Genomic DNA, 18066 nt, shown 5'->3' with positions numbered 1-18066 from the left:
GAAAGGCTCAAGTTATACTTTGGGTCAGGTCTTTGTATGATTAGATTTCATCTGTCACTTGTTTTGAGAAAAGCCTGCATTATATATAGATCAGGGCATTTTGGCTACTCAAGTTGGGCAGCTTATGATAGTCATCTATTGAGACTTGTTGATCACAATTCTCAAAGAGTCCCTTCTCTTTTACATTCATCCCCTCTAGAATCAAACTCATTCAAAGGTCCCAGTGCCACAGTATTGCCTCTTGTGAAGAATGGAGATGCACTGCATGTGCTAGCTTACAAATACATGCACTTGAGCAAGGACCTGAACAGTATCAGGTGCAACTGCAGGCCCAGCTTTTTCTTCATTTTCCAAGGCCCCCCCCCCCAATTATGGACTTTCTTGCCTTCATTGCACTGTCTTCTTTACTTGCCTTCAATGCGGTTTGTTTCTATTATGCAACTTTTAGACAGTAGCAAACTGACATGGTAAAGGCTAGTCAGATCAAGACTACACCTTTCAAACCACTGGTTACTATAATGTTCAGCCATAAGGCTATACATTGATCTAAGTAGTATTTTGGACTCGTTCGTTCTCCTCTGTGGTAAGATAGTGTCATCTTGTTTTGAGGTGCTAATGACTGTAAGTATACTGGAAAATGATACGGTATATATGTTGTCCTAATCTCTCCCAACTGTGAGCACCAACTTTCCCTAGAACTGGAAGTCATTGAAGTGTAGCAGGTAAGCAGGGCAGTTGAACAGAGAGTGGATAACTTTGTGTAAATAAGTAACTCCGTGTTTCTGACCCCATTAAGATCTCTCTCAGATCTCCCCGCTAGATTTTGCTGACCTCATCTTGTCCACTTCTTCGTTCCCAATACTGCATTCCTTCTACTGTGGCAGGAAAGAAAAAAGTAGCTCATCCCTCTATACCTTTTCTCTCTGTTTATATAAAATATGTATACCTGTTACATACATATGTATACAAAGGCATAAATCACAAAAGAAATTACTCACCACCAAAAAAAAAAGAAAAAAGAAAAAGAAGCAAAGTACTATGTCTGAATGTAGCTGAGAACAGCTGCCAAGAACAGGAAGCCTGCACAGAGATTCCAGATATTTTGGCTGCCACGATCATTGCAGAGAGAAGCAGGTGGAGATGGGGAAGTCTGAGGAGATGAGAGAGAGAAGGGTAAGGGAGAGATGGGGCCCCAAAAGGCTGCACAAAGAGGTAATGCTCTTCCTTCCCCACCCCCACCTCACACTTGTCTTGTTTCTCCCCCCACTCCTTATATGTGCCTCCTCTTCTCCCAACCTCCTCTTTATTTCCCTTCCCTTCGGTTTTCTCAATAGCATGGTCTTTGATTGATGGGCTAATGTACCTCTTCTGCTAAAGGTTTTTGGACACCCTCCTCTAAATGTTACTCCTTTTCCCTGTTTTGGGTCTCACCTGTTCTTCCTGTGCTTGTGATTGTTCAAGCAAAAGGTTGTAAAAAGGTAAAAAACTTGCTTGGGTTTTTTCGGTGGGATATCTTGGGCTTGGGGTAGAGTTGGAACTGAGAAGAATGCCCTTATAGGGCCGGGTTGATTTGTTGTGTAAAAGGTGGCCTTTGTTACTGTGTTAGATAGAATAGGAGGGGGGAATGATTGGTTTTCTGTTTAGTTTGAACAGCATTCCTTGTCAATTATAGGAGAATGAGAGCCCATCATCTTTTCATGGATGTGTTTTGAATCATGCCTTGGCTTCAGGGTAAAATCTATATAAAATTATATGCTTTGCTTTGTTTTTTGAAGGCAATGGAAAATTCTATTGTTTCTTGGCACTGATCAATCATGAGGAGATAAAACCCATAAATATTTTATGTGCTTAGTAGTCCCTTGCTTTTGTCATTTGGTTTGCACTGTTGAGGAAGGTAAGCCCCACTATTATTATCAATCAGGAACAATCCCATGTCTAACACTCTAACCATAGCCTTTGGTTTGATGCCCTTAGGAGGAGAGGAGCAAGGTATAGTTCTTCTTTAGCCCTGGGACCCATCCTTTTTGATTTTTGTGCTGAGTGAAAAAACCCAATTCCTTGATCACTCAAAAACAAATGGTTACTTCAAGTAGTCATAGAACTGTATGTTTTGATAATGATGGATGCCAGATAAACTCTGTACGCCCTGTTTTCTTGCTTGTTCTTGGGTTATGAGAAATCACTATCATGTAGGCATTCTATAAGGAAATGCACCACTTCCCATTTTAGGAAGAAAGGTAGCAGATCTTTTCATGTAATTTTCTTTCACAACAAAGCTAGAAAGGGTGTGCATTCTACAACCTTGTTCTCAGCTTCATTATTTTGGTTTTGGTTTCAGGATCTCTTCTGGAGGACGTCTTGGTTATCAACTTGGGCCTTTGATGGTCTCAGCAGCCAGCACTCCTTTGAATGCGGCCAGGTTGGTTCCTAAGTTCTTCTTTCATGTGAATGTATATCATTTTGCTTAAATGTGTTAGTCTCTTCACGGGGATGGTTCAAAGTTTCTGCAGTACATGAAGTGGAAATCTCAGCACTTTATCTCACTCTGCATTATTTTGAACTAAACTACCTTTTCATCTCCCTTCTCCATTCCTGCATTTGTTTAATCCATCCATTTTTGCACCGTTTTCGTTCCCTTTATTGGTTCACAGTGGACATTTAAAGGTTACGGATAAACATTATAATGAACCTCTGACCATAGTATGAATTTCATGCAGGTACTTTCGAATCATGATTTTTTTCTTTAAATGTTGTACATCCACATCCCTAGCACACTTTATCTTTATGGTGCCAAAATTACTATCTAATTTGATCGAAATTTCTTTTCTTTAAACTTTCTAATTCCTAATTCATAGATCCAGCTTCTTCTGATGCTCTTTCAGGTCCCGGGTCTAATTTAGGTTTAACAGATCACAATAGCCATAGGCAGACAATGATTGGTGATCAGTTGCTTTCGACATTACAAGTAGAAACCATGAACAACCATTTTGTGACAAATAATGACCTGGACAATGATGAGGTACCATTTTCCTTAGATGTAGCACATAGTGAAAATATCACATTTAGTGGTTCCAATGGAATTAGCGAACCACGAGAACATTTCATGGGAACTTCACTGTCTGCCACTTCGTTGGCCAACCTCTTTTGTGCCACCACTTGTTTACAAGAAAATCTTATCAACATGAACACTGCTTCTGCTTCAATGTTACCTTCAGAAGAGATGAAAACTTCTGTTTCCAGTGATAGCTGTATAAACTCATCACTCACGGCGTCAGTAAATTGTGAATTTGGACCACCAGATAATACAGTTCTTCTGGCAGCCAAAAAAGATGACAAATTGAATAGGGAGTTGGAGTGGGCTTGGAATTATGATGAAGTTTTAGGCAATCAATTTCCTTCACGGAAGACAGTTAGCTCTGTTTGTCCATCCTATCATGTGATAGGAAGCTCAGAGTCTTCTTGGCACCAAAACCGATCGGATTTGAACTTCTGTCAACCTTTCTATAGCTGTCCGCCAAACAATGAGCTGTCTCTGAGTCTTGGGTTTTATGAGCCTTCTTTTATCAGCATGACTAGTATACCTGATCAGTGCTCTGAAGTAAGCTGCTCTGGTGTAAGCCGTGTTACCTCAAAAGATGGTGCATATCCATCTTCAACAGAATTTCAAGCTTGTTCTCCTCTGTTCCAGCATTCTTTTGATGATGTAACACTAGGAATGGGGCTTGGATCATGGCAAAGGCATCTTAACAATGAGGATATTTCTCTACTCCGCGGTTCTTCCAGGTCACTTCAGTTTTCTCATGTGCTAGTAGGATCAAGATATCTTCATGTGGCAAAACAAATACTTGCTGAAGTTGCCAGTTATGCACTTGAGGATTTAAATGTTACCGCTGACTCGCTTTGTGGAAATGAGGGAAGACCAAAGATGTCTTCTGCTTCAGGTTGCACTACAAAGGGAAATTCATCAGTATGTTCTGATGGCCTGCAAATTTCCACTGGAGAAATTAAATCTCAGGACAATATGGATGGTCAAAATTATCAAGATGCCAATACTAAGAAAAATGAGTTACTAACTATGCTCCACATGGTAAGTTGACCCTATTTTATACTCTCTGGAGTACTAGTTGACATTCTAAATGCTTATAGTTTCTATCCACCATGATAAGACTTTCTCTAGTTGCTTGAGAAATGTTATGAAGTCAATAGTATGCAACCGACCTTTTTGCTAGTGCTGCAATCAATTGTCAAAACCTTTACAGTATCTATCTTATTTGTTACCTTGAACTGTTTCCTTGTTCACTGCTTGGTAAACATGTAGAATTTGTAGATGCGTATACCTTGTTCTCTTCACGGTATTGTTATTAAAAACAAAAGTGCTGTGTAGAATCTTCTTTTAGAATGAATGCATGTGTCAAGATACTGGCCTCACTTTGACATTGCAGGTCGACCACAAGTACATTCAGTGTTTGGATCAGATCCGGAATGTCATAAATGAATTTCATAAAGCGACCGAGTTGGGCAGTTCCAACACTCATTTCCGGTTTGCTCATTATGCAATCTCTGGCGTCTATAAGAAGTTGAGAGAGAGGATTACTAGTCAAATTGTCTTAACTGCTCAACAACCAAGCACAGAGTACATGAGTGAGAACGAGAAAAGCTTTGAATCATCGTTTATCCAGAAACAATGGGCTTTGCAGCAGATAAAAAAGAATGAGCAGCAATCTTGGAGACCCCAAAGGGGTCTACCAGAAAAATCTGTCTCCGTTTTACGAGCATGGATGTTCCAGAACTTTCTTCACCCGTGAGTTGGTCAAGAAATTACTAGGATAGTTTTTAATTAAGAGTGAGTAACTAGCTCTTTGATTGTTGCATCTCTCATATGTCTTCAGGTACCCGAAAGACAGCGAGAAGCAGGTTCTTGCAGTAAAAAGTGGATTGACAAGGAGCCAGGTATTCAGAAATCTTGAACACATTCTTCTAAGTTCTAACCGTGGTCTAATTTAGTCAACACTCTTATAAGCACATCAGAGTGTGATTGCCCAGTATTCCTAATGTTCCCTATCACTTCAATAAAATTATGCACGTATGGACTCATATTTTCATGATTAGGTATCTAACTGGTTTATAAATGCTCGAGTACGTCTTTGGAAGCCGATGATTGAGGAGATGTACTCAGAACTCAACAGAAAGAACCGAAGCGAAGATGGATCAAGTGGCGAATGCAGAAGCCATGGAAATACTGGCAACCAGATATTCCAAATGAACTGAAGTGCATAGAATTTGTTCATCAGCATTAGCTCTATATATTTATCATGCTGATCAAGCAACATGATGATCCATGGCTACTTTGTGATCTAATACATTCAAGTGTGCTTTTCCTCCCATGATTAGATCAGTGAGCTGTTTGAGACAGGAGGATCCTTCGATGAGTAGCAGTAGCAATCTGTATGTGATCATCTTTTTTTTTTCTTTTTTTTATCAATAAAAAGCCCTTAGTTTATAAGCTACTCTTCCTCGATATATTTAGGCTAATTCTTTCAAGAAATAAGCTACAATTAGTCTAAATAATATGCATATTGCTCTTTGATAGAAAAAAATAATCTGTCAAATATTAATCTTAATAGTGTCTACCAAATTGCACTAACAAATTACAAATTACATATTACTGGTAAGTTAAGGAAGTATTCACACAATCTATAAGTATTTGTGAGAAGCAGTCTAAGAATTTGCCTTCACAGGAACTTTGTTATCTAAGAAAGGGAAAAAAATCTCTAATGGAAGATGTGAATATAAGGATCTTTTCACTATCTAAACTATCACATTTTTTTTATATCGAACTCATAAACTTTTTTTAATATATAATGACTCTTTAAACTATCAAATATTTTCTACGTCTGCTAGAAAATCATTGCGTACTAGAAAAAAATTTTAAAAATTATTATATACCTAAAAATAAAAAATAAAAAAGTTAAGGAGGTGAAAATAAAATAAAAGTGTGCCTGTGATATAATGATAATAGTACCTATTAGAATCAATGCTTCAATACAGACTGTTCACTGAAAATAAAATACTATCTTTGAGGAAGTTTAACATTGTTATTTTCCCTCTCTCTTCTCCATTTCTTTCCCTTCGATATAAACTAGCTGTTCTGCTGTGATTGCATGCCAAGATTTTTTACTCATAGTTTGACCAGTATTCTGCAACGAGGTTAGAGAAGGCGGAGTTTTTGTTTTCCATCAGATTTGAAGGCTTGTCGTACTCCACAAGTTCCCCTGCAAGCAAGAAAGAAAGCATGAAGTGGTTCAATTTATTTTTTTAAAACAATTTCAATCGAGAAGGCACCAAACGTTTGAGCCTATGTAAGTGGATCTTACCAAAAGACAGGACCATGACCATGTCACTATCAGTGACAGTTGGTACTCTGTGAGCTATGGTTATAACTGTGCAGCTGGAGAATTCCTTCCTGATAACTCTCTGCAGGATAGCATCTGTGGCAGAGTCGATTGAAGCAGTTGCTTCATCAAGAACTAGAATTCTGTTCTTACGGAGGAGAACACGGCCAAGACAAAAGAGCTGGCGCTGCCCCGCGCTCCAGTTTTCGCCGTCGTCGCTCACTGCCATGTGGAACAATCAAAGAGTCATGTACAGAATTATGCAGGCTTTAGAAAATCATGACTTCCATTTTTATCAGATGAACTCACTCACCTGGCGAATCGAGAAGAGCAGGAAGACTGCTAATGGTGCTCTTCAATTGGCACTTCTCTAGAGCCTGTAATTGAAAAAAGAAAAGGGCAATTCACTGGGAAGTTAAATGCATAGAGTAGAAAGTTTTCTATAGAGTAGCACATTTGTATGACCTTCCAATTTGTAATTAACCTCAAGCTTTAATGAAGTTGGATGATCTAGTACTAACCTCCCAAATTGCACTGTCTGTGTACAGGCCCAGCGGATCCAAATTACTGCGAACGCTGCCCCTGAAAAGAGTTGCCTCTTGAGGGATAATACTTAGTTTCGTTCTTAGATCCTTCAAGCCAATGGTGCTTATGTCAAGATTATCAATCAGAATTCTCCCGTCAGCAGGTTCTATCAAACGAAATAAAGTACTAAGTAAAGTCGTTTTTCCGCTTCCAGTTCTTCCAACTACCCCGACCTTCTTCCCTGCTGTAAAAGTGCAAGTGATTCCTTTGAGAACAAAGGGAGCAGTTGGACGATATTTCACCTGATCATCAGCATGCGTATTACCGTGAGTATTAATCAAATAATCAACTACGCAAATATTATCAATTAGCCACTGTATTTTACAGAAATGGTGCAAAATACTTGTATTAGAAGAAGATTGCAGTTGTGGTGTATTATGCACATATGCTATTGCAGAAGTTCAAATAAGCATTTTGTTTCAGTCCTCACTTTCAGATTTTCCAAATCTATCCTTCCTTCAGAAGGCCATGAAGGTGGAGGCCTTCTTCCAGTGAGCACAGCAGCAGGCTCTGGTGGAATATGCATAAATTGTTTGATTCTCTCAACTGAGATTATGTAAGTCTCCAGGTTGGAGTAGAATCGAGTCGCAAAAACTTGCGCAGAGGAAAGTGTTAGAGCATAGGAAAGACAGAGACCTAGAAAACCTGAAACACATCCAAAGAAAATCATGTGATTAAACTTCAAAACAAAGTAGAAGAGCAAAGCAGCAGCACATATGTTAAATCTGATTCTGATATACCTGGAGTAACAACTCCCTTGCCAACAAAAACAAGTAAAATAGATGAAGTAACTATGATAAAAATTTGGAGCACTTCCACTCTTAGGAGCACCCATTCCAATGCAGCAATTGTATGGAAGAACAATGTGGCATCAGTGTCGATGAGCTGCAAGTTGTTTTTGATGAATCTCTCTTTCATTGCATAAGCTCGTATAGTAATCACACCAAGCAATGACTCTGCTGCATAGTTCATAACAGGTGCTTTTGTTGTTCCATTGATTCTTACAAGCTCCCTCGCAGAGGCTAAGTAATACCTCTTTCAAGATACAAATATATTTGAGTGAAATATAGCAGTCATTAGCTTTATTAGTCTAGGAAATGTAACCTATGAGTATATAATCTATTCTGTCACTTACCTGGATGCGCAGAATTATGATTATTGCTGGAACTGCTACAATAAGCACTTGCCATGTAACTGTAACCATAACTATTATACTTGCTGCAATCTCTATAGAACCAGACAGCACAAAGGCAAGGGCGTAAGGTATATCAAAGTCCAAAATACTCATATCAGAAGATGCCTGCAGTGCATAATACTCAAGATGACATATCTAATGTTCAAGCCCTATGAAAAATAAATTCAGGACAGATAACCTAATTTTTTTAGATAGCAACATATAACATAATGTTGTGCTGGTTAATGAGACAAAAGGAAAGAATACCCGAGTTAAAATTCTTCCTGTGGGAGTGGAATCAAAGAATAACATGGGAGCCTTAAACACTGAATCCATGAAACCGGAGAAGAATGCCTTGGAGGCCTTCAATCCAAGATGAGCTGCCAGCAAACTCCTTATATAAGCCAAAAGGCAGCTAGTGGCTGAAGTTATTACATAAACTCCGACCACAACTCCAGCAGCAAAGTGGTGCATCTGAACAGAAGCTGCCAACCAATAGGTTCCTAGAGTTTGCAGAATGACAAAAGAAGACTGTGCACATACAATCAAACCAAGAAGCAATGAACCCCTTGAAACATTGAAATAATCTTTATACGGTTTCAATCCAAGATCTCCTATCTCCCTCCTTTCATCCTCTGTGAGCTGAACTTCTGAGAAGCCCTTAGCTGAAATTTCACCCTCGTTGTTCTGCTTTACAGGCGGCCGCAATTCATCCTGAAACACTTCTTGCGTTTCACTTTGCTTTTCTTGATTTGGAGAATCTAATATTGTTATTGAAGATTTATGAGCATTAACTAGTTGTTCAAATGCTGTCCCAGATTTCAGAAGTTCTTCATAGGTTCCTGCTTGTGTCACTTGTCCATTTTCCATGACCTACAGAAACGTGCCTCTAAACTCAGTCAATATATTATGCTAGTTAATGAATCATTCAAAAGGAAGCTTACTTACCAAAATTTTGTCAGCTTTAGTAAGGAACTCAACTTGATGCGTCACAAGAATGACAGTCTTCTTTTCTAGAGCAGTCATGACACAGTCCTGCAATAAGTTATTGGTCAGTCAACTATCCACACCACTCAAGTTGAGATGAAATTCAGTAACATAAATCCTTCTGTGCATCAGAAAATATGGTTTACACACATGAAAAAGGATTGCAGCAGTATGTGCATCTACTGCACTAAAGGGGTCATCTAGGAGATAGGTGTCTGCATCGTTGTAAACTGCTCTTGCAAGCTGAATTCTTTGCTTCTGTCCTCCACTCATGTTCAGTCCTCTCTGACCTATCTCCATAAGGTCTTCATGGACAAAGGTTTCAATGTCCTTGTCCAAAGCACAAGATTTAATGACCTCCTTGTAGCGTGCCATGTTCATGGGCTTACCAAAAAGTATGTTGTCACGAATTGTTCCGCTTTGGATCCAAGATGTCTGCGCAACATATGCGATAGAGCCAGACACATGAACCTAGAAACACAAGGACATCATATTAAGGTTATCAAAGAAATACATCTAACAACGCACAAGAAAAGAATAATTGAGTGATGAGCATTGCTTATTTATTTTTCTTACAGATCCTGATATTCTAGGTATCTCCCCGAGTATAGCATACAACAATGATGATTTTCCAGCACCAACAGGTCCACAGATAGCAACCTTCTCACCCCTGTTTATGCACAAATTGATATTATCTAAAGTTGGAAGAGATGTGCAAGGCACCCAATTGAAGATACCATTACACACTTCAACACTCAGGTCTGAATCCTGCAGAGGGATCCTTTTAACATCTTCTTCATTAAACTCATCTTCTAACAGGAACATGCCTACACGATCTAGTGATACCTTGGCTTGGATCATTACAGATAATACTTCAGGGAGCATTCTCATCGGCTCTGATATAACTCTTAATGTCGCAAGAATTGTGAAAATAACACTAGCATCCAAAGGAGCAGTACCCATAACTGCTGTTCCAGCAAATATTACAGCTGAAACAAATGTAGGAGCCATCCAATATAAGGCACTTCCGTAGGCCTTCTTAATCTGTGTCTGTCCCAACCACTTCATTTCGGCATCTCTGAGGGTCTCGATTGCTTTTCTGAATTGTTCCTCCCATGACTGCAACTTGATGATCTTCATATTGTTCAAGACTTCAGATGTAGCTCTTTGTCTTTCATCTTGTGCAAACATGAACTTTGATTGGTAATGCTGCAACATCTTTGCAAAGGGAACATTGAGGATTCCGCATATGACAAGAGGAACTAAACCTGGAAGAGCCCCCAAACCCACACTCCAAAAGAGTAGGACTATAGCTAGGATCAATTGCAATGGTTGACTCCATGCAAGGTGAAGCCAGAACGGGAACTCCCCAAGTCTATAGGCATCAACTGCAATGTAGTTAACAATCTCTCCAGTAGAATGATTTCTCCTTCCCTGACTGGAAAGCTTTAACTGCTTCTGAAAGACGGCCGCCATAAGAGCGGAGCGCATCCTCATTCCTAACCTCCTTGAACCAAAAAACCAATGCCTTTGAGACAAGGATTCAACAAGTTTCATAACTACCAAGAAACCTATTAACAAGATACCCATGTTGATCTCTCTCTCCTTGCGATAAGAGTATGACACAAATGAATAAAGCAGTATAGGTGAAGCCCCAAAGGATAACGTCCTTAGCAGTGTATATAGACCTGTCAACAAGAGCTCCTTCATGTAACACTTAGCAAGCACATAGGTAACCAAGTTACTACTACTCCTTGCTTTCTCTTCTCCTTGAAGATCCCATTCTCTTAGAAAGGTTTGACAAGCTTGCAGTGCGCCATCTTCGGTATCCACGGGAGGTATGTCATTGAGATCCAACGGTTTTGAATTACCTAGTCTCAGTAATGGATTTATCCAAGAAAATGTCACGAAACTAAACGAACCGGCTTTGCTAAACCCTGTTTGCTTCGCACTTTGTGTGCTTAACAAGGGTTCAGATAAGCCATCACTTGCAAGGTTCAGATGGAGGAGATTGTTTCTATCCAAAGTGAAAGAGTACAAGGCAAGCAAGAAGCTCATAAGCCATGATATCGTCTCAAGAACCGAAAGGCTATAAGAATTCACCACAATTTCCAAATTATATGCAGAAATGAGAACCAAGAATGAGGCCAACCATAGTCGAACTAAAGCAGCAACCCATTTGGTGGGCTGAAGGTTGAGTGAAACTGATAGAACTACCCAAACCAATCCTCTAATAAAGCATGTCATCCATTCAGCACTATATAAAGTCCATACTCCAACACCAACATATGCAATGCCGATGGCTGCAGTACAAACTGAAGCAATAATATTTCCCCAATAGAGATTCCTACTTCGGTTGATACTATATCCTATTCTGAAAGCAGCTATCACTAAGCTGAAGAAATACACGACAAGAAACAAAAGATTGATGAGATCTATCAAACTTCTCTGGGTGCATAGCGATCCCAAATCGAACTCGCCCTCACATATCCAAAAGGACCAACCTGCCATGTTAAGCAACAAGCAAACAAGATCAAGAATTTTAAGACCCACATCAACGTAATTGAAGAAAACAAAATCCGCACGAGAGATGATGTGGGTAACGGCTACCTCTGTTTCCTTCTTCCATTACTACTGGAACAAAAAGAAAAGAAAATAGAACTGGGTCTCTTGGATCACCTTGCATTTGCTTGAAGGATCTAGTTCTTTTTAAGAGCGTTTTCTCGTCTGTCGTTTTGCATGTCGCCTGATTCGAAGAGCTGGAAAGGCCGTGGAAGATCGCTACTCACTCATTGTCTTCTGTTTCTTTTTTTTTTAATTTTAATTTTAATTTGTGCCGTAGATCGAACTTATTTATTGTTCATCTCACTTGCTCACGATGTATTTGTTTTTTATACCAAGTTGCAGGACAATGTTATGACAAGTGAAGCCGCAGATGGTTGATTTCTTAAAGGAGGTCCTTTTCTTCTTCTCGTTCTTTTTGTCTTGTATGATAGTTTTTCTGACGCATATGCTTTACTTTTTGAGGACTAAGGATACGACTTTGACACCGACCTGTGTCGCTGGGACTTTTGGCTTCTTGGCTATAAAATAATGAGCAGTTAAGATAATTTCGCAGGAGTACTTTATTATAAAATTAGACCGCAAGTAAATAAAGAACGAATAATGACAGGTTTAATACAATTAATTTGCACACGAACAGCTCCCAAGGCACTGCCCTCTCTACGCTTAGCAGTTTCCACGTGTTTGTAAGACATGATAATAAAAAATGGCATATTCGCATGTAGCACATTATTTAGTGGAAATGTGCCCAACTAACTATCTGGGCTCGAAGATTTTACTGTTGTTAGTCGTTTGATTTCTTATTTATGCCTCTAGTAAGGATTTTAGAGTGACTAAAGGGCCTGTTTACTTCTAGAATAGGTTAAATGCTAGTATAAATATGCTAATTTAATTACTTGCGTAAGAGAGTTTGCTTTAGTATATATTACTGTGATTTTTAAAACTAGTTTATTAATATGTAATTAATTACATTTGATATTATAAAATTATAATAATAATTTGGTAAATAATTAAAATATATCTTATAAGGAAAGGACGAGGAAATAAAAAAGAAGAAAGAATATTTAAAATAATGATGAATTAAAATGACATTTTCAAAGGTAAAATAATAAGTATAAAAGAATTGGCAGAAAAATAAAAAAAAAATAGGATACGAAAAATTGGTACATGACTCTTTACACGTTAGTATGATAAGAGTTAATGAGATTTTCTTATTCCGAAACTGTGTTAATTATCTCATTTAATACTCTGCATATTCATAATTTTATATTTCACACCCAAATCTATTTAGTATTCAAACATCATAACTTCTGGTTTTTGTCCTCCAAAACATATATATATATATATGTATATATAAGAAAAATACTATCACAGCATATTAACGAAAAATCGAGTTTGCCTAACCAAGTGAATCTTATTCGGCAGAATGAAGTTCAACACGAGACTCTTAACATTTAAATATAAAAACGGTCGGGTTACTCCTGGAGCAGAGAGTTCTGTTAGATCATTTAATTCTTTAGGCAAAACTGAAAATGGCTTCACAGAGGAAAAATAACATGAAAAAAGGATACTAAAAATGTCCAAAATGAATCCCGTAATCTGGCTACTGCTGCCTTGAACAACGGTAACCAGCAAATAGCATGCTGTAATACATGATTCAAGGTACGAGGAGATAGATGCCACCGCAATCAAGCAAATTCAATCTAGCATATGACAGTAGACAAACATAAATTAGGCAAGTGGATTCGCTTACACATAGGAAGCATGATATAATACGGAATCCTGGCAAGTTTCTTAAACTTAGAAAGATGGAATTTGAAATAAAGGCAGAGGGAGACGGACACAAAGGGTCTGCAGCACAAGTACTCTTCTACTTTCCACCGAGTGTGGGGAATTGACCAGGATCTTCAATTGAAGGAGTAACATAGTTGCCAGTGCTCCCACCACCAAAACCACCTCTGTATGATCCGCGATCACCTCGACCCCTACCACGGCCACGCCCTCCAGGATTGTAATATCTTTCTCCTTCCGCAGGCTTCAGAAACTCATTGATACTCAGAGACTGTAAAGCGAAGAAAAGAAAGTCTATCAATTACAAGTATAATGGGAATAAGGATTTCTATAGACCACTAAGATAGCGTACCTTTTTGGACCGTTCGTCCCTCTCATTGTCTCTTTTCTTCCCAATATCCTTGTCAGAACCCTAATCGGATCATTGTTTTCTTAGAGCAGCATTTAGACCTTACTCCAATAAATAAAAGAATCAACCTGATTGAAAGCTTACTAATTTAATGAAGATCTCATCACTCCCTTTCTTGATGGAAAGCAGCTTCATAGACTCAAACTCCTTGTCTAACTCAACCTTCCTCTCTTCGGCCTTAGTTGCAAGTAATGCCTTCCGTTTTTCCTCTCTTATTTTCTCATACTCTTCTAGAGTCATTTCCTGTTTAAGCCAGTAAGAAATCAATAAAGCATACAAGAAACATCATACTAGAAAACAATAAAAAAGGAACTTTTGAGATGAAAGGAAAGCACAGTCAAGTGAAAATTAACTAGCAGAATGTCAGAATGATTTGATCAAAGCAGCTTAAAATTTTAACTTCTAATAGTTTCTACTCTAGAATCTTTTCCTATAAGCCAATTTATGAAGATGGTAAAGCATGTCTAGAAAACCACCCAAGGAGAAGGAAAGAGAAAAAGGGAACTTGGGGACTGCTCATCAAATAAAAGTAATGTAGAGGCCAAGGAGAATGTCATACTGCTTTAACCTAAGGAATGGATACAAGAAACCTAATAACTTCAAATAATTATAGGAACGATATACAGACTATAAAATAATTTGCTTGGGTGCGCTTTTTATTTGAGAGAAAACAAAGCTCTCATTTTTTGTTGAGTAATCGTTCAAGTCTTGAATGAGCCCTCCAAAGGTTATAGACGATTTTTTGTTTGATGTCTCTGAGCTGTACATCTTGTCTTACTCTGGCCATTGAATCAAATTAAACCTTAATGAATAACTAATTGAATTCTCTCCTTTAAGTCATCGTAGTATAAAAAAAGTACTAGTGAGGAAATGAAAACTATTCACCAAAATTATATCAGACTTAACAGCAAAATGTAATTGCATGAGAAAAAAATGCCTATAAATTTTCAAAGCCCTTCCACCAAGCAACTATTAGGATGCCTAGTTGAAAATGTCAAGACAGGGCTGTTGGAGGAGCTCAATATACGCCTGCAACGGAACCAAGAGTAGCATAAAAGTGCCATCCAGTTCTCTCAAAGGCGACTGAAAAGAACTTGACACCATTCCAGCTCAATAAAATCACAGTGGTGCCTAAATACCGAGTCACAAGTGCCTTCCATACTTTGATTGACAGCTGAAAATTTCTGCCAAAGTTGCAGAAGCTAACTAGTAGGGTAGGCTGATTGGAAAAAAACCATGAACGGACAGTAGTAGCAGAAGAATTTAATACTATCTAGACCAATATTCATTTACCTTAGTCTAGGCGAATTATGACAAATCACCAGTTAAAAATATGAACAAAGCTTAAGAAAACTTAACTAACTACAGGTACAATCAGAGCAAATGCTCAACATGTCCAAGAAACATCATAAAGATAATAAGAATCAAGCAGGCATAGGGAAGATTGTATTCTGTTGACCATAAAGTTGTGAATTTCAGAAAGGCCAGAGGATGAGGGAGAAATTGTAGGGCCAAAATAGGTAAGGTCATCTGTTTGCATTCTCTTAAATAGGAAGGACTGAAGAGCATAGAAAAACCTATTTCTTGCCCTCTAGTGGCGAAAGGTCAACTGGTTTGCTGCTTGCAAGTTTTTCCATTTACATAGTAAATTTAATATATAGGGGACAAGATCACAACATTTTACTAAAATTATTTGTAAGAATCAGTGGCACAGTGATGAGCCATACATATATGTGCAACTGCCCACCTTAACATGCTCTCCTTTATGGTCCAATATTGACTCCATGAAGAAGTTTACGTGCCTATTCATGACAAAGTCACACTAAATCTTCATTGGATTATACTCCTTAGTGTTAGCATCAGACAAGTGGCGAGACACTGGTGATCAGAGTTTTATTCGAGCCACCACATAGAGCAGCCATTATTGAGCAGTTGGTGGAGACAACCATATCCACTTGATAGGAGAGGTGATTAAGATAATTCCAAAGAAAGCACCTACCTTATCCTTAGTAGAAGATGTAGCAACCATTGTAAAAGGGATGAACAAGACCATTAACTGACAAAGTATACCTTTTCCTCTGGTTCTTTCTCCTCTTGTTCATTTCCTTGACCCTCCTTGTCCTTATTCCCTTCAGATTGTGGCACATCTTCTTGCTCTGCCGGCTTTTCAGGGTTCAATGCTTTCTCATTGGTGACCACATTTTCATCAGTTACCCTACTCTCAAACAAATACGGAGATCAGCAAAGAATCGCATCCCAACAAATGCACAAAGCAAACAATACAATGTAAGACGAAGAAAAACTTAACTGAGCAAGAACATCATCATCTGTGGTTCCCCAGTTTCCTCGTCCTGCACCATCACGTTTAACTTCGTATCCACGGCCAGTTCCGCTACGCCTCTCGTACGCCCTCCGTTGGGGGCGTTCTGAGTCACCCCCGGCTTCTCCATTGCCATACCCACCACGCCGACCACCACGGTACGATGGCCTTTGCGAGGCATAACCTCCGCGTTCTCTGTCAGATGGCCGGCGAGCATCTAACTCCTCGCCACCACCTCCTCCACCAAAGTTACCAGTAAATCCATTAGCATCCCCATTTGCAAAATCTCTATTTGGTCCGGTCCCACCTCCTCGCCCACCCCTACCACGAAAAGGGCCACCTCGGCCGCCAACGCCCCGAGCTGGTGCAGCAGTGTTCTTCGCCTCCCTCACTAGAAAACACGTCTCAGCATAAGAATAGCAAATATTACAAGAAAAACAAAGTTAATGCAAGTTTCATCTAAAAACGTCTCTTGAACTAGGGTCCAACATCAATTTTCCATACAATAACTCAAAAAAAAATCTGGGAAACAAATATTCGAACCAGCTTGCTGAGGAGGGACCGGCTTCGCAGGCAGCTTCGCCGCAGTGGCGGCTGGAGCGGCAGCGACAGAATTCTTGGCGGCGATTTTTTGCTGGTGAGTCGCAATAAGATGCGAGGGATCGTCGTTCTCGTCATCTCCGAGGAGATCAAAAGGGTTCACGGTGGCCATCTCCGCGAGGGGAGGGGTCGGAGGTGGGATCGGAAGTGTTTGCGTTAAACTCTAGCAGTAGGCGATTGTACTGGACGAATCGAACTCCATGGAAACCCCAAAGAAGGAAAAGAGTGGAGGAAGCTGTTTTGGAATCGAAGAAAGCTAGGGTTTAGGATGGCTGCGGAAGTGTTGACGAAGAACCCTAATTGCGCTCCCACATATGAATAACGAAACCATATATAAAGAGAAACCTAATCGCCTTGCGGCTACGCCGCGCCCCCAGTAATAACTTGGATAACTGAAATGTCAGTTTGAGACGTCACATAGATTCTTATCTACAGAAATGCCATTAAGATACAGGAATATACTAACCCGGCTGTCCCCTGTTTCGCTAACGAAGAAATAGCTGCACATTATGTGTCGGTGAGTGATACGTGTCGGTTGATCGACTGCCAGATGCCCGCCAGCTTACTGTACGGTCGAACGAACGCCGTCGATTGAAATAGGGTAAAATCAGTTCTTTTCGCTAGAATTTACAGAGTTGTTGGGGAATTACATTTTGTTCCGGGATTAGAGTTTTTGACCTTCTTTAGGGTCTAATTTACTGTAGCCCTAACAAAATTACTAAACTAATCAACAGTTTTAAAAATACCAATAAGTTCAGTATTTTTAGCCCTTAGCAATTTTTTTCTTTAATGACTGAAAAATTAAGTTAAAAAATTTATATACATAAAATACTTATCATTTTAGAACCAGATAAAAATACTGAACTATTATACTTAAAATAAAATACTGATTAATTTAATATTTTTATTATGAATACAATAAATTAGACTATATTTACTAGTAAGTTTGAGAAGTCGACTATTTCCATAAAAATAAATTAGAACGAGTCAAACACTCCCAAGATTAAGCCTAAATTCATTTTATTCAAAATTATGTCTTTCTACCCTTAATACTTAATATTATATCCAAACTGAAATCTTATTTTTTTGTATTATACTTAACTAAATCACACATCTAATTTAAAAATACTTAGAGACAAAGTTGTAAAAAAACTTAATAAACTTTTAAATACATCTAAAATAATATTAATTAAATTCAAATAATAAACATATATTTGTTTAATATATTTATAATATATTTGTCCTC

General features: G+C 38.7%; 3 protein-coding genes across 10 annotated transcripts; 1 reads left to right on the top strand and 2 right to left on the bottom strand.

Annotated features, from left to right (window-relative positions):
- The first annotated feature begins 1109 nt into the window (after positions 1–1109).
- Positions 1110–6273, top strand: LOC140769033 (uncharacterized). 7 transcript variants are annotated; one of them, XM_073109553.1, is made up of 6 exons: positions 1110–1212; positions 2339–2419; positions 2862–4087; positions 4443–4801; positions 4890–4950; positions 5110–6273. In XM_073109553.1, the coding sequence occupies exons 2-6, from the start codon at positions 2410–2412 to the stop codon at positions 5266–5268; spliced, it is 1815 nt and encodes a 604-aa protein (XP_072965654.1). In that variant the 5' UTR covers positions 1110–1212; positions 2339–2409; the 3' UTR covers positions 5269–6273. The 7 variants fall into 7 exon arrangements, with proteins under 7 accessions (XP_072965654.1, XP_072965657.1, XP_072965655.1 ...); XM_073109556.1 differs by having other exon boundaries at positions 1111–1212; positions 2883–4087; XM_073109554.1 differs by lacking the exon at positions 1110–1212 and adding an exon at positions 1341–1478 and having other exon boundaries at positions 2883–4087.
- LOC140769032 (ABC transporter C family member 8-like) lies at positions 5984–11928 on the bottom strand. Of its 2 annotated transcripts, none has more exons than XM_073109549.1 (12): positions 11749–11928; positions 9715–11642; positions 9289–9609; positions 9100–9186; positions 8419–9024; positions 8113–8277; positions 7718–8012; positions 7408–7622; positions 6914–7219; positions 6706–6769; positions 6375–6614; positions 5984–6272 (listed from the first exon to the last, which is right to left on the bottom strand). In XM_073109549.1, exons 1-12 carry the CDS (start codon positions 11822–11824, stop codon positions 6175–6177), a joined length of 4401 nt encoding a protein of 1466 aa, XP_072965650.1. In that variant the 5' UTR covers positions 11825–11928; the 3' UTR covers positions 5984–6174. The 2 variants fall into 2 exon arrangements, with proteins under 2 accessions (XP_072965650.1, XP_072965651.1); XM_073109550.1 differs by having other exon boundaries at positions 11818–11921.
- A 1476-nt stretch (positions 11929–13404) lies between these two features.
- LOC140768051 (RGG repeats nuclear RNA binding protein A-like) lies at positions 13405–17140 on the bottom strand. The gene is made up of 6 exons (XM_073108132.1): positions 16764–17140; positions 16209–16611; positions 15971–16115; positions 13985–14143; positions 13844–13903; positions 13405–13762 (listed from the first exon to the last, which is right to left on the bottom strand). The coding sequence occupies exons 1-6, from the start codon at positions 16930–16932 to the stop codon at positions 13571–13573; spliced, it is 1128 nt and encodes a 375-aa protein (XP_072964233.1). The 5' UTR covers positions 16933–17140; the 3' UTR covers positions 13405–13570.
- Between the last annotated feature and the right edge of the window lie 926 nt (positions 17141–18066).

The sequence above is a fragment of the Typha angustifolia genome, chromosome 10, assembly GCF_048772165.1.
Source record: "Typha angustifolia cultivar Huaian chromosome 10, ASM4877216v1, whole genome shotgun sequence".
In the NCBI taxonomy this organism is placed as follows: domain Eukaryota; kingdom Viridiplantae; phylum Streptophyta; class Magnoliopsida; order Poales; family Typhaceae; genus Typha; species Typha angustifolia.
Note: the sequence above shows the minus strand (reverse complement) of the source record. Positions and strands in the feature narration are given on the sequence as shown.

Bases quoted from the DNA above. Each gene is read 5' to 3' on its own strand.
- LOC140769033 (XM_073109553.1), top strand. The intron at 4,088-4,442 runs GTAAGTTGACCC...TTGACATTGCAG, and splicing joins TACTAACTATGCTCCACATG to GTCGACCACAAGTACATTCA. The intron at 4,951-5,109 runs GTATTCAGAAAT...TTTCATGATTAG, and splicing joins GTGGATTGACAAGGAGCCAG to GTATCTAACTGGTTTATAAA.
- LOC140769032 (XM_073109549.1), bottom strand. From the start codon at position 11,824: ATGCAAGGTGATCCAAGAGACCCAGTTCTATTTTCTTTTCTTTTTGTT. The intron at 9,610-9,714 runs GTAAGAAAAATA...TTGTGTTTCTAG, and splicing joins TACCTAGAATATCAGGATCT to GTTCATGTGTCTGGCTCTAT. The intron at 6,273-6,374 runs GTAAGATCCACT...TCTTGCTTGCAG, and splicing joins GGTCATGGTCCTGTCTTTTG to GGGAACTTGTGGAGTACGAC.
- LOC140768051 (XM_073108132.1), bottom strand. From the start codon at position 16,932: ATGGCCACCGTGAACCCTTTTGATCTCCTCGGAGATGACGAGAACGAC. The intron at 16,116-16,208 runs GTTAAGTTTTTC...GTTTGAGAGTAG, and splicing joins GATGATGATGTTCTTGCTCA to GGTAACTGATGAAAATGTGG. The intron at 13,904-13,984 runs GTAAGCTTTCAA...TGATCCGATTAG, and splicing joins ATGAGATCTTCATTAAATTA to GGTTCTGACAAGGATATTGG.